Here is a 26,461-nt window from a genome sequence, read left to right as displayed (position 1 = left end):
ATTGCCCTTTGGTCAGTTTCGGTTCCCGCCAACGATTAAAAAGAACACTTGGCTCAAGGATCAAAAACCAGTGTTAAATATTTGGGAAAGGCCCCGAACTGAAGTCTGTTCAAAAAATTGCCTGACAAGAAAACAAAAATATAAGGAGAATTTTTGAAAGTCTGCCACTGAAAGCCAGTCTCTGACTCTCCCTCCAGTAGCGAACAGTACCGAACGCCCCCCTCAGCAAACAAGCCACACACCTGTGACAAACAGTGCTCATCACAGCAAACATCCGGTGTGCGAGCAAACAGAGTTCTGTGACAAGATAATCTCCCTTCTCAAGGGAGTAGACAGAAAAAGGGAGGATGAATTGTGGACATCAAGGATGAGAAGGGCGAGTCACATTTATCCTTCAAGGTTCAAACTGCAGAACCCACAAGTAAAACTGGTGTTATGCTCGTTAGATCTCTCCAAGGAAAACAATGTCTGAGTCTCAGTGGAACACCCCTTCATTTTCACAGTGACGCCATCAACAAAACCGTGCCTGTCGCCAGGTAAACCATTCATATCCGCCTAGACCCTGAAAGGTTATGCTTTGACAAACTCACGTCTATTCACATGAGGGGCCAAAAATTTAAATGAGGCGTGTTAATGTGTATCACTGCAGACATGAAATAACAGTTCTGCTAGACACTGATACAAAACCTTACTCCAGTAAATGATTATGAAAGCTGACGTAATCCACAAACATATTGTTCACCAAAGAAAGGTGCCATTTCAACAACCCGGGAAGGTATCTTGGATAATCCTATTGGCACCACAATCCTTAATGAGTACCTGACACCTTGGGCAGGGCCCAGGTCCCTCCCCCTTAGGCCCGGTGATGTCATTTTAACATGCTTTTCACATCAGATTGCTCCGGTTCCTAAAAGCCCGTGAGCCTTTCAGGTGAGAGTGACAGCTATAGACAGGCGTAAACATTTGAAACACAATATTACCCAATTTTTTTCCCTATTGGGGTGTCTCTAAATCTAAGTGATCTTGACAGCCAGGAGATTTCAGCTACTTAAGAAAAATCCCTTACACATAATATGCTACAGACAGTACGTAACACATTCTTAATTACAGTACTGTCATGCATTTTCTTTGTTGATGACTTTGGCTAACAGCCAGGGCAGCATGGTGGTGCAGTGGTTAGCACTATTGCTTCACACTTCTGGGACCCGGGTTCGAGTCTCCACCTAGGTTACATGTGTGTGGAGTTTGCATGTTCTCCCCATGTCGTCATGGGGTTTTCTCCGGGTACTCCGGTTTCCCCCCACAGTCCAAAGACATGCTGAGGCTATTTGGGGTTACTAAATTGCACGTGTGACTGTGCCCTGCGATGGGCTGGCCCCCCTGTCCTGGGTTGTTTCCTGCCTCGTGCCCATAGCTTCCGGGTTAGGCTCCTGGTGACCAAGAAGGATAAGCGGTTTGGACGATGGATGGATGACTAACAGCCATAAAACATCCGTAACATCAAAGTCTGCTGAAATCTCTGAACTGCATGGATGGATGTGCATCAGCAAGCATCACACATGGGCTCGGAACGAACTGGCTCTGGGTTTCTACAGGAGCTTCACAGTGACCACAGAAGGACAATGAATTTCCATTGACACGTTTTTGAAACTTTGCATGTCCAGCTCACATGCAAGCAGAAAAAATAGAACGAATGCCAACAATGGCATTCCCTACCTTGCCACAGTAACTAAATATGCAGCACAAAGCATTCTCTTGAGGACATAAAATTGTACTGCTTGTAATAATTTACCACCCATTTTTATTAATAAGGCTGTTTCTGCAGCGGTGAATGCCAGAATCATGTTGTTGATTCCTCACAGCTCTGGTACTGTACTAGATTGTTTTACAAATAAAGCACAGGGTCTCCCAAGATGCTACCTCAATAGGCAAAGGGGTTTTGGAAAAGGGGCACATTCAATAATAAGGCTGTCTTCAGTGTTTCAGAGCAATAAAACATCTCCCTTTCCATTGGCGTAGGCGGAACCCTGGCTGGGTGTGGCAGATCTCCAGAGCACACTGCCTCAAAGCCTTTGTCCAGCTCTCTGCACAGTAATTGTGGAGAAAAAAAAATTCTCCTCTAACTACTCTTACCAAGCCAAGCACAGAAATAACCCAGGCTGGAAAACAGGGTAAAACGAAATTATAAGACCCAAGTCGGTGAACGGCAAGGCTGAGTCACGGCTCTTGGGAAAAATCATTATCCGACTGAGGCTGCAATGAGCTGATTCCTCAGGTTTAGGTTGCTGTTACTAAGGTGCTACCTGGCCAGCTATCCACCGCATGCAAAAGTACATACTGTAAAGCAAGAGATGATGATCCACTAGTAAACAGCATAAGCACTTTGAGTAGCTAGAAGATTATAATGAGCTAAATACTACACACAGGGTATAGATCAACATAGTAAGCATTCAAAGTACTTAGAAAATGTGAACACAATAAATGCAAAGTAACACACGCATGACATAATATTTGGGGGAACAACATATTTTCCGAGTTGCCATCTATCTTTTGTTATCCACATTACACTACATTATCTTCTCAGCCAGGACTTTTTACTGCCCTGTGCTAACTTTTAACCTTAAAAGTTTAATGGCCTTCAGCATAGTTTCCCTCCTCCGTCTTAGTTTTTCTACACTGACATGACCTCTCTCTCTCCCTCTCTCTCTCTCCTAAGAAACCCCGTTATTCACCTGGCTACTCAAGTCGTCTTTCCTTTCTGTAGCACTTAGAGAAATGCCCGTCCTTCTGCATTCCGAGAACTTTCAGTTTAATTCTTCATTAACTTACTCTGTTTGTATTAGATATAATGCCTGGTTATTGTTTAAGCTCTGAAGATTCTATTTACCTTTGGTTCCCACAATAATGCTGCCCAACTGGAGCGAGCCTTCAAATCAAATACAACGATTTCTGTGGTTCCTTTAGTATGCGTGCAAATCTTTATTCATGATCAGATATAATATACCTGCAATGGGGATGTCTAAACATGTGAAAAATAACATCAAATTCCAGACCACCTTAGTGTCTAATCTTCTTATAACTTAGGCACCAAAACCGAAAGTTGGAAATAAACTCGACAAATCCTACTTTGACACAGGAAATCCCCAGTTTACGATAATCTGCTCAATCTTGATCATGAAAATCTGACTGCAGAAATTCCCATAAGGAGTCCTGTGACTCCAGGATGGAAAGTTAGAGACCTTCTGTGTTTTCAAAACAGTGATTGAGATGTTTGGCAGTGGTGATTTTTGCAGACCTTGGTTTCTATAGCAACGCCAGGCAGTGTGATTCCACAGCCTATTGCCAATGACTTGTGGGACAAGCAATTTCCCCAAACCTCACTGGTGTGGCCTTGCCCATGAGGCCAACCAGACATATGGAGGGCGTTGCCATGGAAACGGATTTCAAATTTTTGGGAAAACAGACGACACAAGAGCTCTCTGTGTGGACAGTAGCACTGTTTGTAACTGGGCCCTTCTGTCTTAGAAGCTGTTTCCACTCCAGTTCTTTCCAGTGCCCATTAACTTCACTTTCAATGGGGCACTCCAGAAGGATATGGGTGACGTTAAACTTCAAAACTAAAATAAAAAAATGAAAGAATTGCTCTTCCACTTTTGAATTACAAAACCATAACGCAAGTCCCAGCACAGAATTGGGAACTACTTAAAACGGATTTAGTTGAAAATTATGACTAATCAGATACATTAAAAATAAAAAGCTTCAGAGTGAATAAACAAAAAAATTATATATCGACAAATAACCTTATTTATTTTAAAGCCAAATACATTTTTTAAACTTGGTTAAATTCCAAGTTTACACATTCAGCAGTGCTCACTTCTTTATAAAACCATCTTTCATCAGGACAGCTGCGACATATTTCCCCATCTGTCAGAGGTCAGTAAAATAAAAGACACCTGTAATGTACTGTTGTAATACCTTTGATACATCAATCAACAATCTGCTTATTAGTGAACACAAAAAGAAAAAGGTTTGAAGACTTGACAGCAGTTTTTTCCCCATTTCTCCCACCCTAAATCCCATACTGCCGTCTAGTGGACAGATGAAAAATAGCCTCAGTTCACAGAGCCAAGAAATATACCTTAGGTAGTTGTAGGCACAAGGGCCGGCCCACCCATCTTATAGGCGGCATAGGCGATCGCCTAGGGCGCCATTTAATTAGGGGGTGCAAAAGAGCAAGTAGAAAACATCAGAAGAAATACTTCTGGTTGCATTCCGTGACATTACAGTTATTTACACTAACTAGACCCTGTGCTACTGAAATATTCATCCATCCATCCATTTTCCAAACTGCTTATCCTACTGGGTTGCGGGGGGTCCGGAACCTATCCCGGAAGCAATGGGCACGAGGCAGGGAACAACCCAGGATGGGGGGCCACCCCATCACAGGACACACTCACACACCATTCACTCACACATGCACATCTACGAGCAATTTTGCAATTCCAATTAGCCTCAGCATGTCTTTGGACTGTGGGGGGAAACCGGAGTACCCGGAGGAAACCCTACGACGACATGGGGAGAACATGCAAACTCCACACACATGTGACCCAGGCGGAGACTCGAACCCGGGTGCTACTGAAATATTTTTAATATAAATGAACTGACAAAATTTGTTTGCTGCTGCTCTGAATCATATTGCTGAAAATTTCCAGGAACAAGCAAAGATACTCTTTACGAAACCAGTGGTTGAATGTCCTCCACCAATTGTAGCTCCCTTGACATAAAGGAATGATAGGACCTGTTGCACACATGGTCAGATCTTTAAATCTAATGCTGCATGCTGAGGGAATCCAAAGACGGTCTCCAGGTCACAGGCAGAACCACGCAAAACATCTCATGCCCAGCTTCACTGACCTCTGCATACTCTTCCAACACAGTGCTCACAAAACATAGACATAAACACCCTGCGTTGTCAGCTCCAACATATGCATGCGCTTAGATATGCTCACACGAACAGAAAATGCATTCTAGTTTTGCTTAAGAGAAAAGGACTTCTGGAACAAAGTGGTACTGAACGTCATGGGAGGGAATTCAGTGAAAAATCCTCCCGTGTCAGTAACAGAGTATCCCAGGGAAACAAGAGGGCAGCAGAGAACACAAGGAGAGTGGGTGGGTCATACTATCATTATGCTATATCACTGTCTGTTGCCAATTAAAACTTCATATGTGAGTTTTCAAAATAACATGAAGCAAATAACAGAATTGCAAGGAGGACTAGAACTTGGTGCCCCAATTGCAGGTCACAAAAACTGCTAAATTATTAACCGTGTCAAGGAGAATAGTCTCAATAACATGACAGCATTATCCAAACACAGACAACCTGCGTTAGCAAGGAGGTCCTGTGGTCGCAAGCCAAAGTTCACATGCACAGACGGATATGTAGCAGGATGGTTGCTAAGAAGTCCTGGATTACAACCACAGGCCCTATTGGCCTATGTGAAGTGGGACCTTTGTGATGCTGTCTCAGTAGAAACTGTATATTGTGCTTCACTTATGTGGCAGCAAGTATCACACTTGGGCTCAGAACAAACTGGCTCTCAGTCTTATAGAATCAGAATCAGCAAACTTCCAGCAGAGGAGCTTCATGGTCTCTACAGGAGCACTATGAAGATCCATTGATGCATCTTTGAAACTTTCCATGTTTTGATAACAAGAAGAAAAACGAGAACAAATGCCAATACAAAGGTAAATGTTACGGCTGGATGGCCGGTGGAAAACCGCTGGTATCCAAGACCCAGTTGCAAAGAAGCATGATCTGGTATAAGGAGCCCTGGAGAACCCATGAGTCTTATTGATACAGGAAGCAAGCAGGTAATCAATAGGTCCAATGATTGCTCTGCATGGTCATATCAGTGGTGGGCAGGGTTCGACATATCCACTAATTATCGATGCTAACGTTTTTGTTAGCTGATTAGTGTTTACATGAGATTAAGGTTGAATGTGTGTCTTGTCAGATATGTGAGAGTTGGCAGCCCTGCCTGAACTAAGCTGAAAACTGGGGCCTATATCACAAAGCTGGATTTCTTGCTTAGTTGCATAACTTGTCAGATTTCAGGAACCGCCACTTAAATGGTCTGGCTAAACAAGAAATCCTTCTTTGACCCCTGGTTATTGGGGTGATGGTTATAGTAAGTAAATCTATTTTTTCTGGTCTCAGTCATGACTTGGTCTCGACCGCCCAAAGTCTATGTCTTGACTCAGTCTTAACACCCCTAAAGTCTTGGTCTTTACCTGGATTTCAAGGTATTGGTCCTGAATCAGGTTTGATTTAGATGGTCTGGTCCCCGTCACTACTGGGTGGATCCAACAACAAAATAAAGACTGTAGGAGAACACAGCAATTCTCCAAGATGAATGACAAAATCTCCAAATGAAGAGGCGTCGGAAGCAGGAGATGAATCCACACAAAAACAGCTGCGAAAAGTCCCGGCCACTCCAAGAACACTTCAATGGAACTTCAATTATCCTGGAAAATATACCACGCTAACATCAATACTAAATGTACTAAAAGGCAACTGAAAACTTAAAGAAAAGCTAACCCACCACCGTCCTGCTTGCAGCTGTGATAATCCCGTAGTCGATGTCTCGCTCAAACGGCAGAATTATGCACTAAAAGCTGATTCAAATTCAACTAGGCAATATGAACTCTGACTTGCTACAACGCACCAGTCAGCAAAATGACACATTTAAAAGAAACATACCTGAACTATGAAAAGCAGCAAGACAGTCATCAGCACTATCACCACTTAACCCATCCAGTTGCCCCACTAAAAGTAATTTTATAACAACTTTTAGCCAACAATATTAATGACGTATTGTGGGGGGATTTAAACGTATCGCTTAGCCATGGTTCCACATAGCCGAAGAACGGGCGCAGATCTGGTGAACCGAATAGCATTAAGTTAAGTGACAGGAAGTGCTCTGATGCTGTCGAATTAGCAACCATATCATTTAACTTCAGCTGTGACGTGGGGCCTCCATGGACCGGACTTGTTTATCCAGCACAACTCACAGATTCTTGATCAGATTGAGAATCTGGGGAATTTAGAGGCCAAGTCAACTTCTTGAACTCTTGTGGGGCAAGGGTAGTCCAATGGTTAGTGAAGCACGCTTGTGATTGAAAGGTTGCTGGTTTGAATCCCTAACCAGTGAAATTCTCTCAGCATGATACTGCTTCCTGGGTGCTGAATTAGCTGCCTTCTCTTGTGTCACGTATGGGTTAAATGTAGAGGATGTGTTTTGCTGTAGTGTGTCAAGAAAGATGACTTTTCATGTTCCTCAAACCATTCCTGAACAATTTTTGCAGTGTGGCAGTGTGTACTATCCTGCTGAAATAGGCCATTGGCATTATGGGAATACCGCTGCCATGAAGGGGTGTACTTGGTCTGCAACCATGTTAAGGTCAGTGGTACATGTGAGTACATCCACATGAATGTCAGGACCCAAGGTTTCCCAGTAGAACATTACCTAGAGTATCATACTGCCTCCCCTGGCTTGTCTTCTTCTTATAGTGCATCCTGGGGCCATTTTTTTGCCCAGGTAAATAACACACACACCCAGCCATCCACATGATGTAGCAGAAAATGTGACTCATCAGACCAGGCCACCTAGTTTCATTGTTGCATGATCCAATTCTGACACTCACATGCCCATTGTAGGCCCTTTTGGCAGTAGACAGAGGTCAGCATGGGCACTCTGACCATTCTGCAGCTATGCAGCTCCATATGCAGTAAGCTGTGACTCACTGCATGTCTTGACACCTTTCCATCAGAGCCAGCTTTAGCTTTTTCAGCAATTTGTCAGTAGCTCTCCTGTGGGATGGACTAGCCTTCGCTCCCCACGTGCATCAGTTAGCATTGGGCACCAGTTCACCAGTTGACCTTCCTTGGACCGCTTTTGGTAGGTACTGCATACTGGGAACATCCCACAAGACCTGCCCTTTGGGAAATGCTTTGACCAGACCATTGAGCCATCACAATTTGGCCCATGTCAGAGTTGCTCAGATCCTTAAGTGTGCCCATTTCCATAAGGGGAAATTCATTTTTATAAAAAATCTGTGACTGCAATCATAAAAATAAATTGCAGCAAGTCTTGTATTTTGTGTAGTTATGGCTAAGGTTAGGGCTGGGTGGGGGTTGAGGTTGTCATTGTTGGGATTAGGGTTTTGCCCATAGAAATGAATGCACGGTTCCCACAAAGATATGACTACTGGTCTGTGTGTGTGTGTTTATTTATATATTACATTGTGGGGACCAAATCAGTTATTTTAATGTTGTGAGGAAATTTTTCAGTCCCCACAAAGAGAAACTCAATTTTATATATATAAAAAATTGTGACTACAAAAGAAAAACTAAAAATGCAAAAAGATTTTGATTGGTTACTTATGGTTAGGGTTAGGGCTGCATAGAGGTTAAAGTTTGCATAGTTGGGATTAGGGTTTTGCCTGTAGAAATAAATGAAAAGTCCTCACAAAGATATAGTTACCTAATTTGTGCGTGTGTGTCTGTCTTTGTCAGAAAAGGAGTGTGATTAATTATTTTTACCATTTATATTATCAATTCAGCCGTCAGGCAAGCTAAACTTGTTTTCCAATATTCTTTGTTGTTTTGTGGGAAAGGAACTGATATCCTCTATGTGAAATAGCCAAAAGTTAAAAATACTTTGATTTTGTAAATATCGTTCTTGTTGATTTTAGGAAATCCGGTGTGTATACTGTAAATAAAAATGTTCAGTTTTTTGTTCAGCTTTTTTATTGTGCAGAAAGAACATGTCAGTTTTGAACCAATATAGGACACGATTTGCCTCATAGTTTCAGGCCACACGTGCGTCTCTAGCTAACCAGCCACAACAATACGATAAGGAAAAACCATGAGATTCTGAAAAGGCTGATTCATGCGATTTAATACTCGGGTCATCAGGAGCTGACACTGAGCAGATACGATGAGGGTGAACACTCTGACAGCAAAATGAACTACTGATCTGATTCTATTGAACTCTAATCTCCTTAGTGATGAGGAGGCATGCCACACGCTGAAGGCTCGGCTGGCTCAGGAGCACAGGGTCAGCAGGGCCGAGAGCAGCTGTGTGAGGAATGGGTCAGCTGGGAGTACGGGCGAGACCATCAGTAGTGTTTGCAAGTGGCCCTGCCTGGCCGGAAGGAGGCGTGTCGTACCCTGGACACCCATCTGGCTCAGGAGCACAATGATCTGGAGATGTAGCGGATGCAGATCGAGCAAGACAGGGAGTGGATGTGACAGAATATGGTGGAAGGGCAGCATACTGTGGAAAACTTCTAGAAGCAGGAGCTGGAGGCCACGCTACATGACCTCTTGGAGATGTGTTGCCAATTGCTATGTTATGCTTGTGCAGGAGTGCATGAAAGTGGAGGAGTACGAGCACGCTCTGGAGGCTTGGCCGGCAAGGAGCGGTAGCGCGAGGCCTCCCGATCCAGGAAGCCGGAGGGGCAGCAGGCTCCCACCAAGCCGGGTAAAGGAAAGAGTCGGAGGCCTGGGGGAACCTGAGATGCCAGTGCCTGCCAGCTGCCCAGCGTCCGCTAGCCTCACCAGCATTCATGAGTGGCCGCCTGCCCCCCTTTGGAGGTGGCTGCCACGGGACCGAGGAGTCTTGTTCCAGAATGGAGCTGAAGACTGGGAGTGCTGGTTGCCAGGACAGCTGACCTTTGGGGGGAGACACATTATAGTGCCGGCAGCCTTTGAATATCCCAGCATGCTCACAAGTACTTGTAAATAGCCCCTTTGTGTAATTGTTGTTGTTAGTGTTAATACTTGTGTTGTGTTTCCCTAGTGTCACATGTACCTTTACCTGTTGTATGTGTGATCCTGACATGCCATTATGTAATTATCCTACCGCGTGTCAGCCTTCCCTGTTACTATTACTTGAGTGTGGTCATTCTCAGGATTACATTAAAGAGCACGTTCGGTTAAAACCGTCTCCTGTCATCTGTTGGCTGATGCTGCCATGCCTCAGTCTGCATGTAGACACACAGACACGCAAATCGGGTAAACATATCTTTATGGGGACAGATCTCACACACACACATCTCGTGAGGATGAGGTACCTGCTAAGGGAAAGTTAGCAGTACGTTCTTTTGGAGAACATAAGACTGTCAGACTGTCACTGTGGAAGCTGCACCTCCCTCACCAACACACGTCACATCACCAACATACCAACACATGGTGCAGTGTCACAACGGGAGCTATTTCGGTGAGTGAGTCAGTGTGGGAGGAGTATGGATTAGGAGGGCAGGGCAGGTGACTGTCTGGGGAATGCTTCTGAGGAACATTTTTGTACCTGGCCTGCCCTGTCCACTGGAGTGAGAAGCAGTGCACAGCCAGGGTTACATTCATATATAGATAATTATCAGTAGAGATCCTATGTGTTTATTATTTAGAAATCTGACCAATATTTTTTGACTAATAATTTTATATTCTGACTGATCCCCCCTCTCTAAACTGTTTCTCAAGTGCGCTCTCTCATCTCCAGATGCATCCAAGTCTTGTTTGAGTTGAAAGCGTGTCCAGGGATGCATTGTGTCATATTGTGTCAAATCGCACTGCATCACAATAGGGGTGAATCATATCATTGCAATAGTTGTTGCTTCATACATATCTTTAATGTATTGGATGGTTGGCAATGCAATAAGATGTGTATCGCATCGCCTCAGTAATGATGATGCACATCCCTACCTATTATGAATTTTTTTAAAGATACGGGCGCAAGGATTTAGGCCTATGCATATAATGGTTTTTATCATACACAGTATTCAGAATTAGATGACCATGACACCTCATTTCTGCCATAGAATTAGTGCCAGATCTAGCGTAAAAAGTCCAAATTGGATACCGAGATGTATCATGCATTTTTACAAAGATTTAAGTGAATAAATTTACTACTGAAAAACTCATAGTATTTATGGGCTTCACTTCAGCTTCCGGGTTTGCAGTCACGTGTTTCTGGGCAAAAAACAAACAACCAAAACATTATGTTTCATTTAGTCCAAATTTCATTATTACACCGTGCTCACAAAAACAAACATGAATTATATAAATGACACTCTAAGACATGAACATTAAGGCATATATAAAGAAATACAGGTAGGCCTAACCACTGGTAACTGGTGGGAAAGACAAGGTGCAAATTGGCATATAAAATGAATGTGTAATAAATTAATAGATGTAGTGTCAGAGTCAAGTGACAAGTCAAGGTAAAAACCCTTTTTCTGAGTGTGTTTTGAGTTGTTAATAATAATAATAATAATAATAATAATAATAATAATAATAATAATAGTAGTAGTAGTAGGAGGAGTATTATTACTCCATAGATAGTAATAATAATCATCAGAATAATAATACTAATAATAATATAGAATTAATTTGTTTATGTTATTTTATTAAAATATAAAGTTAATTTCTAATGCTAGACAAAATATTCAAGAAAAACCGAAAGCAAAGCTTCCAACACTTTAAGCGCCAAGACCTGCTAATACGTACTCGGGAGCACTGATGCGCGGTCCCGACGATAAGCATGTGACGCCTGCATCCGGGACACTTCGACGCAGACTCACTCTCCATCATGGCGGCGTCAGGTGAGGTTTATGTGGGGAGGCGGGCTGGGCCGGTGTGGATAATATGGGAAGAATATGCGGTTGTTGTCTCGACATGATTTATCGGGGTCAGATAATTTAATATTAGCGTCTTAGTACTGGCGTGATAGCATTGTTCGTATTTTTTGTGCACGGAGTGGGTTGAAAACCCGCTTGGTCTCCGAGAATTGACGCAGAGGAGACGAGGGGCAGGCGAGGGGTTGAATCTACAGTGCTATGCTAGATCCTGTTCGCGGACCTGCGACACGTTGTACGGGTAGTATGCAGCGCTGAAATATCATGGCGCCGGTGGCCCTTTGCGGGATAGGATGTCGCTTTCAGAGCGCGTGTGGCCGAGGTGGCGGCTCAGCCAGCCGCCGCGTCGGGAGCGCGTAGACTCTGCCACGTTTTGTCCAGCGATTATCAGCCGCTCGGCGGCACGGCGAAGCGCAGGCGCGGCGGGGAACGGAGGGAGGGGCAGCGCGCCGCGCGGCTGTTCTCGAGGTCCCCACGTGCTCCCCCGTAGGTCTGGGGACGCGAAAGTTTAAAGGGAGGGCCGGACAGCGCGAGGCGAGCCGTCTGGGGGGAGCGCGGCGTATACCGAGTCCGTGCGGCCCGTCGGTGGTCATCCAACCCGACGTTAGTATACTAGCACTTCGGGGATATCCGGACTGGGCCAGGCCTTGGGGCGTGCGGCAAGTCGGCTTGTGGTGCCGTACTGTCAGGGAACCGGCTTGGTGCGTTGAATATCCGACTCCCGCAACAATGAAAATGAAACTATTGTGAAGTTCCGCCTGGCTTATTGTGAGGCCGGAGGACGAATTGTGCAAATCTCGTAAAGAAATCGTGTGCGCCAACTAACCAGTACTACGGCCGTTTAAGTTGTATTTCACTGGATAAGGCCGACTTCAGTTCGGATGCACTTCCCTCTTATACGTGCTGATTTTAGACGTCTCTTAACTGACTCACTCGGTTACCCTAGTCGCTGACATGTCTGTTAAACGCGCCAAGTTGGTCTACTGGCGTCTTGTGAGACAGCGCCGAAGTGCCCTGTTCACCAAGATGGTGCGTTTGGTGGAGATGATGGTGAAACGTGGTGCGGGCGGGATCCCCTTCGGGCTGGGGGTGTGTGCTGGCGCGGCGCGGGCGTATTTTTCGGTGATTCAGTGCCGCACAGAATGCTAGCTGGATTCGTTTGAAGCGGACTGTGTAACATGTCTGGTTGCTTGCTCTTCTTCAAGGGATCTCAGTGCAGCTCTCGATACGTAATATCGTGTAGTCATTGCTCATAAACTTTTAAGAAGACTGGTGTGGTTCTGTTACCAGGTCTTAAATTTTTATTTCTCCGATATGCAGTTCACAGAGCGTGCACGTGTCTGTACTAATTCGTGTTATTTTCTATTGTTAGTCTTCAATTTCATGTATTTGTGTTACCACTGTCGGTTAAATCGATCGCTTTGTAGCTTTCGGTTTTAAGGCAGATCTATAAACACAAACAAGCGATGCCCCCTTCAGAAAAATGTCCTAACATCATGGTTTTCCCGCGGTGGTTCCAGGGCTCGCTTTGTTCTGATCTGTCAGGACAATATCATTCTGGAACACACATGATTACGGTACATGTTTTAGTTACTGGGGCAGTCCGTGTGCTGTGTTTGTTTATTTAACGTCCACTCTTTGAGGATCTGTAACTTCTCTTAGCGGTTTGAATGATTTTTTGAGTGCCTTTCGGGTTGCACCTGCAAATAGATTAAATCCTTTGCATACTCAGCTAAAAAGGAATGATTTGCAAAGAAAGTTTGATTAAAATGTTCGGGATTGAAATATTTAATCTTAATTAAAAAATATTCTTCTACATGTAAAAATGAAATGGGGGGTCAACAATCCATATCCACCTGGAAAGGAACCACTACAGATTTCTTCAATGCCTGCCTCTCCAAGTTCTTCCTGAGCCAGGAAAATGTTAAATTCATACATGAGATTTCAGCACTTTTCGTGAATTTGGTTGTATCTGATGTTTGCGAGGTGTTGAATCCACAAACAGAGAGGAAGGCTTGTGCTTATATTGACCACAGCCTTTTTCTTGCTGTGCACTACCTTCATGTAGTTTTTGTCTTCCTCTCCCAGCACCCTTATACTTTATTGCTATTTAATATAAAATGCCATGTTCATTGTGGCAGCATTAAATGCAAGAGAGAGTTGTGTAGCTTGATTCGTAATGGTTAGATTCCCATTGTGAATTGTAAAAATTGACTCTAGCATTCAGTCTGAGATTTCCTAATTTTACTCATCACTCACACTGAGGATTTTATTCTAAATTGAAACTGCGCTTGCCCTTTTCATGGGATTTGGCCTTATGTACCAGTATTTTAAACTGAAGTCTTTTCTAAGGCATGGCTATAAATTGCAACTTTTTTATTTCTGGTGTGTAGCTAAGAAGAAGAATAAGAAAGGGAAGACCCTGACCCTGACCGACTTCCTTGCCGAGGACAGTGGTGGCAATGCACCCCTGAGCTACCCCACCAAGCCCACCAGCTGGGCGGATGAGACCGACGACCTGGAAGGAGATGGTGAGAGCAGCCAGTCTCATTGCTCAGCTTACCATGTGCACCACTCTGTGCCTAATCTGTGTCACAGTGCTTTCGCAGAGGTCTGCTGTGTGTCTTGGTTTTTAATCCAGCCGATCCATTAAGCCGACTAAGGCCAAAATAATAGGAGTATGTTAAGTATGAAATATGAGTTTAGTAAATACTGCTGAGCATAACCAGCATGATACCTTATACTGAAATCCAGTAGATCGCCCATGTGTTTTCAGTGACTTCAGCAAGCACGTTGTTGTGCATGTAGTTGATTGAGTAGTTCCTCCTGTTCATTAGTTTGTATTATACTGATATTAATTGAGAGCACATACAACTTAGTGCAGCATTGTTCAATCACTTCTTATCAGGCATCCTATCTACCCTATAAAACGTGATCTGACAGGCTGAAGATTTTCAGAGCCTCTAGTTAAATGGTCTGTTTTGATAAGACTCTGAAGAGCCCTTTCCATGTCCTCTGCTCTGTGAGACTGCCGTCAGAGTGCTGCATTTGAAGTTGTTCATCTTTCCTAGTTTCCACCTCCTGGCACACAGAGGATGATGTGTACCGGGCCCCCCCCATTGACCGCTCCCTCTTGCCCACGGCCCCCCGGGCTGCCCGCGAACCCAATGTGGACCGCACACGGCTCCCCCGCAGCCCTCCCTACACGGCCTTTTTAGGGAACCTCCCATATGATGTCACAGAGGACTCAATCAAGGACTTTTTCCGAGGTCTCAGTGTGAGTGTCACCCTCGATTGCATTTCTTTGACTGCTTCCGTCTCTCCCGTAAAGGAAGCCTCTTCTCTCTCTCATTTTTGTCCTTATTCAGTTTTCTTAAATATGCTGGACTCTCCTGTCCGCCACCTCCTGCAAGCCTGCTTTGACCCAAAGTACCCACTATACCACTGCAGTGGAATCTTTGCACACTGCAGGTCACATGATGCCATGCTGGCATCCACTGGCTTGTAGCCAGCAGGAGTTTGGAAAGGATCTCAGTTAGCTCCTGGGAGTTTCTTACCCAAAAATGTTCTGAGGGGAGAAAAAAAAAAGATTGGTTCTGAGAGATAATCAATCAGATTGTAGAGGCGGTTGGACCAAGCAACTATAGGGGGCCGGACCATCCAATCAGATGTGTTGGTCCCACCTACTCTTGTTGCTTAGACCCAGGTCCTGTACAATGTGGTTGGTTATCTTTCTGAATCGATCATTTTTCCTTCTGCCCTCAGAACATTTTTGGGTAAGTAAACTCCTGCAAGCCCTCAGTTAGCAAGTCTGTAAATGCTTGCTGCTTGACATACATCACCATAAATAAATTTGAACTGAAATGGCTTCTTTACAGAGCTCTACGCAGTGGCTAAAGGCGGCGGATGAAAGTTACAAAGTGTTTATGGCTGCTGGGTTTAGGAGAGGCAGCCGTCTAGTTAATCTTTGTGTTGAACGTCTTAGGGTCTGCCATGCAGCCTCACCTATCGTTTCTGCTCTGTGGAGCAGATTGGGTTTTCTCATGGTCTTTGTGGCTGAACTGAATTTAACTCTGAGAAGGTTGGCATTTAACCTCATGCTGCTCTAAGATCAACATGAAGAGAAGACCTGTGATTGTAATACAATATAAAATTTGTAAAAAAAAAAATTATGTATTTATATATAAAGGACTGAAGCAGCACATAAAACTAATAGTTTGATACAAACCTTGGATACACCGGAGAGAAAAAATAACTTTTTTTGAAATTTATTATTAAAACTGCAAAGACTCAATTTGGAACAAATGCAAACCAAAGTTAGTGTCTTGTTGTGTCTGAATAGCAACACCTAAAAAACATTGCAAAAGAAATGTACATTTTAAAAAATTAATTATAATGAACTAAATCCCATTTTCTCTACTACTGAGTACGGTCACATGTCTGTAGTGACGAATTTTTTTTCACCTGGTGTGAATTTTCTGGCAAAAGCACCTTGGATGCCACAGGGACACTAATTTGCAGAGGCTGTTTCGGCTTTACTCTGGTCGCACACACATGCGGATGATGTCGTCTCACATGCGTTAGCATATTGGGTATCTTTCCAGCCACATATTAGCTTTTGGTATAATATTGCTGACAGTCTTGGTCTTATCCTATACTCCAAAACCACTAAACCAAAATGATCCCAAACCACTGATTACGACTGACTGTAGCCAGCATTTGCCATAAGACTAAGCCAATATTAGTATAATGTTTTCAATGCTAAACATCTGCTTGTGAATTTAGATTCCACCTGTATCAAACTTTCATTTCATTGTGCATACCAGACTCAAAACGATGTGCCAAACTGTACACAAGTATGTGTACTGTTATATCCCATACATATATACATGCACACAAAATTGATACATATTTTCATCAGAGATGCATTTTTTAAATTATTATTATTATTATTGAACTGCTCTGACCGTGTGTGTGTATGTGTGAGAAATAGGTGGAGATCTCAGGTCCAGCAAATACAAATCGAGACCAAGATTTTGTTCCAGGCAACCAGTTGAGTATTTTGTGACTGTGACTCTTTATACTCAACTGGTAGGTTGAAACAAAATCTTGGTCTGGATTTGTACTTTCTGAGCCTGAACTCTATTGTGACCTGAGGCAAATCCTCGGCCTGTATAGCACGCCTGTTTGTGACTGTTGGTCTTTGGCTGCCCCCCCCTGCAGATCAGTGCTGTGCGTCTCCCCAGGGAGCCTAACAACCCTGAGAGACTTAAAGGCTTTGGCTACGCTGAGTTTGACGATGTGGATTCGCTCCTGCGGGCCCTGAGCCTCAACGAGGAGGTGAGCCGCTAAGGGACCCGGCTGTGTCCTCCATGCTAACTGAGGGGTTTAGGTTGTTTTTCACGTATCTTGCCTTCCTGCGGTAGAGCAGGTAAAGCCAAGAATTAAGAGGGCAAAATCTACATTTTACTGAGGTATACTTGTCTGCAGTTACTTCCATGTGTGCGTTAGTTTTGACCTTGCTTCAGCTGATTTCAAGGAGCATTACTGGAGCCACATGATAACTGATTGGAGCTTGTATGAGAAACACCACTTATCAGCAACCACTAGATGGCAGCCTTTAGTCATTCTTTATTCATTGATTTAAAGAATCGTGTCTATTCTTTATTCTGTAAGGGGAATTTATGAGCTCTTGTTTGGTCACATTATAGAACCTGGGTAACAGAAGGATCCGTGTGGACATTGCAGACCAGTCTAACGAGAAAGGTATGGCTGCAGCAACCCCCCGCATGTCTGTTAATTTGCATACATTGTACCTTCCCCTTTGAGTACTTTTAAATCTCTTACTGCCCACCTACAGTTCAGATAAAGTGTGTCACAGGGAATCTCTGCTGATTAGGTCAGACTAAATCCCTTGCCGATTCAAATTCCAGAAATTAAAGTGATAATATTAGGACCGCAAATCTCAACTTGGTTTCGTATTGTTGTAAGCGGCTGGAAAACACACAATTAGACTAATTATCAGCAGTTACTAAAGAACCTGGTATAGACCAGTACGCTCTTAAGGTTTTTACAATACAGACATATTTAAACCCCTAAATGAAGTCTGAAAATAAACATTGGGGGAAAAAAAGTAATTTGTATTTGGCCAGTAGTTCTGACATACTCATGTTGCTGTGTCCAGTTGGTGTGATTAGTTTGTTTGCCCCTAGTCGTGCTTGAATTTCATTTCCTCTTGGGCTGCTGACCCACCACTGCTGTTCCCACAGAGAGAGATGACCGCTCCATGTCTGGGCGCGACCGGAACCGGGGGGACGGTGGCCCTGACAAGACAGACTCAGACTGGCGAGCGCGGCCTGCCAGCGATAGCGACGACGGTCCACGGCGGGACGATGCCTTCGGCGAACGTGAGCATCCACTCTCATTCAGCTAAAATGGCATCTGATGAAGGCTTAAGCTATTCTGATTGGCTGTGTCTTCTTCCAGGGTCACGTGACCGCTACGAGTCGGACCGCTTCCGTGACGGCCCCCGGAGAGATGGAGATCGCTATGATGGCGGCAGGGACCGGTTCCGTGACCGCTACGATGACCGTGACCGCAGAGACTTTGACAGAGGTTAGTTGAAGTCAGACTAGAACCTTTATGGGTGTGGCTTACAGGATCCAGGATCTATGTCCAGCAGGATGCTGTTTCTTCAAAAATTTCATCCTGGTGATCCGTAACAGCAGAAAAATCACAGTGACATATTTCGGTTTGAATCTCTCCCCCAATCTCATATGCAGGTTACGACTCCCGCAGTGGTGGGGGGCGTCGACCCTTTGGCAGTGGTTTCCGACGTGACTACGATGACCGGCGCGATGACTTCCGGGGCAGCAGTGATCGCTATGGCGATCGGTATGCTGACCGTGAGGACCGGTACGAAAGGCGGGACGAGAGGCGTGAGGAGAGAGGTGAGTGTCCAATGGGAGTTAGGGGGTGCTGGGCCGCTGCCTCTCCAGACCGCCACTGGATAGTAGCTTTTGTGACTTCTAAGACAGACTGCTTACATCATGATTTTGACAAATGGACCTGCACACACTGAACTAAAAGGCAGGAGCCAGCTTTGTGTTGCTAATGCCTTTGACTCTGCCCACCCTTCTAACCCAGGCCCCCTCCAGAGGCCCAAGCTGAACCTGAAACCCCGCAGTGTGCCCAAGGAAGAGGACCAGGGTGGGGCTCCCTCGGCCCCGACGGGTCGCACCGCATCCATCTTCGGTGCGGCCAAGCCGGTGGACACGGCCGCCAAGGAGCGGGAGGTGGAGGAGAGGCTGAAGAAGGAGCAGGAGAAGCTGCAGAGGCAACTGGAGGAGGATAAGGGCAGGGCACCAGAGCGCAAGCCTCGGGAGAGGTGAGCGGCAGCGGGCGCCGGAGCCAGCAGGGCCACCACTCCGGAGAGAATGCGAGCGTGCCCCTGTGTTGGGCTGAGCTGCGCGTGCTTCCTTCCTCTGACTGGTGTGATGAGACCAGGCCTCGACCAAAACAGGCAGAGATTTCGCACCGGTCAAAGAACCATGTTTGTCTCTCCGTACTTACCAGCTGTTTTGGTTGCGGTTCATTGCATATTTCAAGTGTCTTGGCAGCAGTGAAACCCCTGCTGATGGGGCCCGAGCTGAAACCAAGTGACTACCTTCACTGCTCCTCCTGCGACTGCAGCTGAGTTCACCCTCTCCCTGTGTCTTTCCCCCCCACAGGCACCCAAGCTGGCGGAACGAGGAGCAGCCCGCGGAGCGATCGCGCACTGGCAGCGAGTCCTCGCAGCCCGGCAGCACCTCGGGTAGAGGTAAGGGCTGCTCTGTTCTGCCGCTCCCAGGTCGGGGTCTGCCTGGTAGGTCGCTGGTTCCTCTAAGGTGGCTTTAGAATAGCTGACCTGCTGATGGAACCTCTTTGCTGCAGACTCCCGGCGCAGGGAGAGTGAACGAGCCGTGGAGAACGAGGTTTTCAGCGGCCGTGAGGAGGACCCCCCCTCTCCAGGGAGTCGAGCTCCCCCTAGGCACGAAGCCCTGCCCCTGAAGGTCGTACCGGCCCCGCCCCCCAAGGAGAATGCCTGGGCGAAGCGCAGTGCTGTGGGAGGTGGCAGCTCCAGCGAGCAGGAGGGCCGCTCCCCCACCTCCCCTAGCAGCCTGGGGCCCCCGAAGCTGCCCAGGTCAGGGCTCCTCCGTGCGGGGGCTTCTTTATTTCTCGGGGAGGGTGTGTGCATGTCTCTCTGCACTCCAGTTGGCTACTTTTTCTAGAAGACAAAACATGAACAAATTAATCTGAAAAATGAACCACTCGCTGCTAAAACATGATATGTCTCCGTTTCAGCTCCTCAGGCTCAGTGGACGAGAAAACCTCTCCGCGCAGTAAAGGTAAGGAGGAACTGCCTGGGCCTTCAACCCCCTCTATGGTGAAAATGAGCGTGCTGGTGTCCAGCATTGCCAGTATAGGCAGCTGTGTCTCTGAGTCCACTTCCCTCCCAGGGGCTTTGGGTTCTGCCTGCCTAAGACTGTAGGCCACTCCCTGCACCACACTTGTGAATGGATGGGCTCTATATAGCTTGAATTTGAGCAGCATCACTTGTATGGAGCTGTGGGTATGGCCTTGAATTACTGGACAGAGCCATTAAATGGTTATTAGGGGCAACAGGTGTTGCCACATGTGTGGAAGTACACAGAGCAGTCAGAGAAACCAGTACATGTGACTGATCCAACTACTGAAGCTTAATCTGTGGTAGAGAAAGGGAGGGCATTCGTAAATCGCAAGGCGCTGATGGATATTCTGCTTGATGAATGACCACTGTGGGATATTGGGACCTGTTGAGAGGGTCAACGTCCTGTTTGGTGGGCTGGTTGTTGGCTTTTGGATGGAAGGGATGAGGATGCGGGAGAGTAGCATAGCTGTTGATAGATCTGTGCTAAGCCTTTTTGGGCGCTGGGCCCCTGGTGTTCCTTGGTGTTCTTCTTTTTCATGCCTCCTTTGCCCACGTGGAATTGCCACACCACTGTTTGGCCAGCATGTGATGTCTCACTTGTATGGAATGGTCCTGGCATTGCCTCATGTGAAGCGCGGAGACATTTGGAACAGTGTGTTCGGGTTGGTGCAGAGTGCAGGATGGCCCTTAGTGGGCAAGAAAAGGACATCCCTCGATGCTGAGGGAATCGTACGTTTAGAGACACTTCCTTTTGCCCTCTTCCCACTTTCTTTCTTGCTCAAGTATGAGCAAGAGCTAGATCTGCTTCCTGAGTATTGAAATATCCCGTGTGGCTGTTCGTTTGCTGTTCAGCTGAAGGATACCCCTGAAAAGTTAATGATGGCTGGTATTTAGGGTTAAGACCCAGAGTCCTGTGCGGTTGGTCGCATTACGCCACCCTTCCTTAGCACAGTGCTCTTCCTGCAGATGAGAACAAGGTGGACAGTGTGCGCCGGGACCGGGGCCCTGCACGGGGCCGGGGGGGCGCCTCTGTCCCTGGGGCGGGCAGGGGCAGAGGAGATGCTGCCAGCAGAGACCGGAGAAAGGAGCCAGACAGGTCAGCCTTCATGGGTGACAGTGCAGGGTCCCTCAGCTCCACTAGGCTCTGAGCTCAGTAGCATTCCTTGAGCTGCAGAGAGTCGTGTCCTCCTTGGTTTCTTGTACTTTTGGATGTCTGAAATCACTCCTTTTAGTGTTAATCGGTGTCATGTGGAAGACAATGACAGCCGTCAAGGAGTGTTGGTCAGAAGCTCTGTATTTGGTCTCAGGTGACACATGAGAGAGTTTCAGCTTCACTCAGAAGACTGGCAGAGTTTAGGGACCCTGCATAAGTCCTCTTGATTCTCTGGTGTCGTGTGTTCACTTGTAAATCAGGGCTTCCTGTTTAAGTATTAACTTTGCAGCTTGTTTCTCATGCTCCCGGGTCACCTTAAGTGCTGGTTTGTCCGTCCTCGCAGCCCTAACTGTTTCCAGTGGCTAGAGTGGTGGGTGTTGTACCCAACTAAGCACGTTTGACTTCCTTGTTGCATTGATTACAGAAAGGATGGTAGAAGAGAGCGAGACTGCAAACCTGTGCCAGAGCCAAAGAGATACGAGGAATCCCCCAGCCCTGTGAGTGTCTCAGCACAGCGCCTCCCTCGGGCTTCTTACGCTCAGCACACTTGCTTGCCGTGGTCGTTAAGCATTGTGACATTGCTGGAAGGGCTGATTGTTGTTGTTACTTCTGTAAATATTTACAAATCAGTCAGATCATCAACCCCAAGGTGAACTTGATGCCCGTCACAAAAGGAATGGGGCTGAAACTATGCCACTTATTGCCGGTTCTTCAGCAAACAGGGAACTTTCGATCCTTTTAAGGTGTCTCTTGGTCTGTTTGAAACCATAAGCACCACTGTGAAGTCAAGTTAGATGACTTGTTATAAGTTGATGTAGATCTTTATGGAATTTTTGGCAAATTTTCTGCTTTGTTAAATTTGATATGGTTGGGATAAGAGGTTTTTGGTGACAAACGGGTATTTATAACTTGTATGTAGTGCCATACAGGCTGACTATGATTATATCATGTCAGAGTACATGCAGACACATGGTGTTGTCTACATTTTTCATGACTACCAGTGACCATTTGCAGCCATATATTTGGTGATGGGCTGCCCACCCGGCTTTTGCAGACCTGACCGCCTGCCTGCCTGCCCGCCCCATGCTGGCTGCGGCTGTTGGGCCTTCGAAATCCCCTTTGTCACTCCCAGGCTTCAGTCTTGCTAATTCTGGTCCACAGAAATTCAGCTCCGCCAGTAAGTACGCAGCGCTGCTAATGGATGGCGACCAAGGCGATGAGGCAGAGGATGGCGTGGAGTAGGAAGAGGAAGATGCGAAGAATGAATTAAAGAAGTCCGAGAAACAGATCCAATCTTCACACCGGCAGCCGCACCAGACCCAGCTCAGCCGGACTGGACCTAAACATAGTACAATACTGGACTTGTTTTAAAATGGGAATAAGGAAATGGAAATTGAATAAATAATTATAATAAATAAAAAGTGGGGAAAAAAAGATTAAATCATGGCTTCAGATCCACTTTTTAGCATGTTAGCGTGAAACGGGGGTGGCTGGTTTGCTCAGTCCATGCTTTGTATGGGGTCCTCCTCCTACCCCAGCCACTGGATTTCAGCAGTACATGAGCTATTTCACTTAAGATAAATTTCATGATCTTTTCAAAGTTACTGCTTGGTGAACTGATGCCTGTAACTGATCTGCGTTGGGTTTTAGCAAACATGGTAAGTTCCTGGGCAGAGTTGGCCGTCGTGTGGACTCAGGAGTTTCTTTTTTAGTAGTTCGAGTGACGGGGAGGGTGGCGGCTATTCTGAGGCAGATCTGAGGGTCCTGGCAATGCGCAGGCACGGCTACACAGACTGCGTTCCCTGTAGGATGCCGCGCAGTGTCGTCTGTCGCCGTGTTTCATGGTGCCGGCCTCCTGCCAGGTGGAAAAACAATTGCTTATGTAGTCCCCCCTCTGCAAACTCAAGGAATGAGCCTTCAAGTGACACAATTTTACTCTCTAATGCTTTAGGGCTGTTTCATCTCTGCTGAGCTGTCTCATGCTTGGTTGGGGGGGGGGTCCGTGTACAGAATTTTGCACTGTTGCATTCTTAAGATTCCATGTGATGTAAGATGGCCTGACATTTAGCTGAAGAACAATGTCCTTGGTTCCATATGGAAAGGTAATGGTGCTCGTAAGTAGGTGGGAAGGTGGGAATACACTTAGCAAAACGTCAGGTCATTATGCAGTGATCCGGAAGGTACATGGCGCTCCACCCCCAGTGCATGCTCTGCCATTCAGGAAAACCATGACACTATCAGGCCTCAGAATCTGACCCCTGCTTTAAACCCTGGGAGTGATATTCTCCAAAATCTTCCTCTCATGCTTTCTTCCCCCTCCCCCCTGCCTTTCCTTTTTTGGGAGCCATTTTTGACTTGTGTGCTCAAAAAGCAAGAATGGAGAGAATGTGCTTGTCCACTAACGCACTCAAAATGAAAAATGTATTAAATGCAAGGTTTAGTTTTTTTCTTCTGTTATTCCGGGGGAAGGTTTTTCATGTGTGTTGATTGTAAATCAAATGTTTTTTCTATTAAAAAGTACTTGCAACCTCGTGTGTCAACTGGAAGGAAGCCAAACTGAAGGGATCTCTTGTCTTGGAGTTTGTATGAAGGATAGAATGGAGACTTCCTCTCTCTTCCCTAAGCAGCCCACCCCATACTCTTTAGCTGTCAGCTGCTTGTACCATGAACTTTGACCTCTGACATGATCGTTAAGACGAGAGACCAATTTGGGCTCAGTGGAGCTTTTGTCATGGGGTATGTGATGGGAAACAGGCTGCTCTGTGCGACTCCAGAGAGACTGCCAGAATCCAGCGTTCCTGAGGAGAAGTCTGAGACGGCTGCAGATGTGGTGGGTCACGACTTTGTTGACATTTTCCCAGCATCCAGCTCTGTCTCCCACATAGTCTGTTTCCAGCTCCAGCAATGGTAGGACCTGGGTCCAGAGATCCATTGAGTTCAGTGGGAACTAAGCCTCACAAAGGTGTTAGATGGGCTTTGAACAGGGATTTAGCATCTTGAAGTCAAGGTTTCCTAAGAGTCAATGTTTATGCAACTGCTTTGAAGCCGTATGATTTTAGCCCCTTTGTAATACTCAACCTTTGTGATGATTCTCAACACTGTGTTTCTTTAAACCTCCGACGACCTTTATTCTGAGTAGGAAAGTTTACTTTAGTCGATCTGTTGCTTTAGTGCTCAAGCAGACTGCAAATCTCCAAAACGGGCTCAAAATTGCTCACATTGGACATTTGAGGTTTGTGTGATTTGGTTTTCTTTGTTTCATTTAGCTTTCTTTGTAAAGCCTTGCCAATTTTTTTTTTACTTTATTAAACGTGAACTTTCATATATTTTAAAGACAGCTTAGGTAGGGTGTTCTGTTTTTTAATGACCGATTAAGAGATTCATCAAAATAAATAAAACATCCCATGGTGATGAATACGCTGCATTGCATTGACTTCCCATTTTGCCAAGTTATTTGGTCATTGCATTTTTTTGTAATAGAAATAGTTGTATGTCCCCCACATGGCAAAGGACTGCCATTTGCCCTCCATTTCCACTACTGCTGTTTCTCTGTGTCTATTAATATTCTGAGTTCTGCTTCTGGCTTTTTTGTCCTGGAGTTTGAGAATAATAAACATTTGTCCTGAGTGCTGACAGCCCCGGGGGCTGCAGGCCCATCACTTGTTTGGCATTGATTTAATGACTGTTCCTTTTCTTGGCTAAACTCCTTAACACTTCCGGCCCTTATAAACATAGGCAGCTGCCGGTGTATCCCTCCGACCCCCACCCAGCCCTTCCCAATAATCTCCCAAACAAAATGGAACTTCGGCCTTTAGAAAAAGGCAAAATGTCAGCTGCAGCCGCCAAAACAGGAAAGGAGTGTGTCCGGGAACCTTCCACAGACAGCTTGGGTCTCTATTTATACGACGACGTTTAAAAAAATGTTTTGGTCTCCAATTAAAAATAGCCAAAGAAGCTAAAAAAGACTCTGTAAGTTCACTGCATTTTTCTCCCTGGCAAATTTAGTACATCTTTGATTATATGGTTTGAAAATGTGCCTAAATCCTGCTCTCAGTTCAGAATTGTTTGTCCTTTGCCACTGGCTAAAACCACCAGTGTTAAATTAAGGGCAAACTATATAGTGTTTTTTGGGAAATTCCGGTAGCAATGTGTGGCAATGAAATGCCACAGCCGCTGGTATGTGACTCGCAATTGCTGGATTCTCAGGCGTGTTTATTTCCTGACGATGTGTTTTGAAACCTTTCCCATGGTATTCCAGCAGGGGGTGTTGTTCACATACAGTAATGCTGCTCTAAAGGCATAAGGATGTGGTGTGATCATGGTGTCAACTGACCAACCCAGTAGTGACACACTTTACACAGTTCAGGGTGTCTCATGCTGTCTGTTTAACCCAGACTCTTCCCACATTTAACAATGACTTTCAAATGTTCTTTAAAAGAAAACTGCCAGCAGTTTCCCAGCTATGATCAGAGAAACTAATATGTTGCATCCTGGCCTCTTTTCACTGGTCTTTTCCCAAAGCAGCATCATTTTTGGTTTGGTACATCTGGGACTTTTCTTTGCTATGATGATCAGTTCAGACCTTTTGAATAGATTCTTTGTCGCTTCATCTCTTCGGTTCATATTCAGTTCGTATCCAGTTCATTTAGGCGCCGCGGATCTCCCCAGCCCCCCTGAATCACTTTCTGTCTCTCTTTCCTCCTCTTTGCTCTCTTTCCTTCCCTCTCTCTCTCCTTCCCTCCCCCCCATTTGGACTCATAGGACCCCTTTGTTTTACTTTCCCTATTTTATCACTCCTTAAGCATTCCTTCTTGATTTCTCTGTCCACATCCTCTCTCTCGTTCATCTCCTCCACTTCATTTCAAGTTGCTCTCTGTCCTCAGTTAGGTGACTGCAGATTTCCACCAAAGGCAGCAATGACCCCCCCCCCCCCCATTCTTTTGTATTTAAACAGAAAATGCCCTGATCTCAGTTCTAAACATAGCTGCCCTTCCCAGTCCCAGAACAGCTGGGGTTCGGAGGTGGGGGGTGTTTGACCTGGAGTTTAAGTGTCTCCTCTGCAGCCAACCCTCCTTCTGCCATGGCCCTCGGTCAGCCAGCCTCCTGGAGGCAGAACCTTGGCTGAAGCTCCTATGCACACAGTGTGTCCCTCCTAAAAGGGG

At 45.7% G+C, this 26,461-nt stretch overlaps 1 protein-coding gene across 3 annotated transcripts; it reads left to right on the top strand.

The window, feature by feature from the left end:
• The first annotated feature begins 11,551 nt into the window (after window positions 1-11,551).
• eif4ba (eukaryotic translation initiation factor 4Ba) lies at window positions 11,552-22,740 on the top strand. Of its 3 annotated transcripts, XM_049017024.1 has the most exons (15): window positions 11,552-11,664; window positions 14,091-14,228; window positions 14,769-14,974; window positions 16,921-17,037; window positions 17,409-17,463; window positions 17,967-18,104; window positions 18,184-18,312; window positions 18,480-18,647; window positions 18,844-19,084; window positions 19,428-19,516; window positions 19,630-19,879; window positions 20,041-20,084; window positions 21,113-21,242; window positions 21,724-21,796; window positions 22,461-22,740. In XM_049017024.1, the coding sequence occupies exons 1-15, from the start codon at window positions 11,652-11,654 to the stop codon at window positions 22,539-22,541; spliced, it is 1,872 nt and encodes a 623-aa protein (XP_048872981.1). In that variant the 5' UTR covers window positions 11,552-11,651; the 3' UTR covers window positions 22,542-22,740. The 3 variants fall into 3 exon arrangements, with proteins under 3 accessions (XP_048872981.1, XP_048872982.1, XP_048872983.1); XM_049017025.1 differs by lacking the exon at window positions 21,113-21,242; XM_049017026.1 differs by lacking the exons at window positions 21,113-21,242; window positions 21,724-21,796.
• Window positions 22,741-26,461: the final 3,721 nt, after the last annotated feature.

Source organism: Brienomyrus brachyistius, chromosome 6 (assembly GCF_023856365.1).
Source record: "Brienomyrus brachyistius isolate T26 chromosome 6, BBRACH_0.4, whole genome shotgun sequence".
Classification (NCBI taxonomy): Eukaryota; Metazoa; Chordata; class Actinopteri; order Osteoglossiformes; family Mormyridae; genus Brienomyrus; species Brienomyrus brachyistius.
Note: the sequence above shows the minus strand (reverse complement) of the source record. Positions and strands in the feature narration are given on the sequence as shown.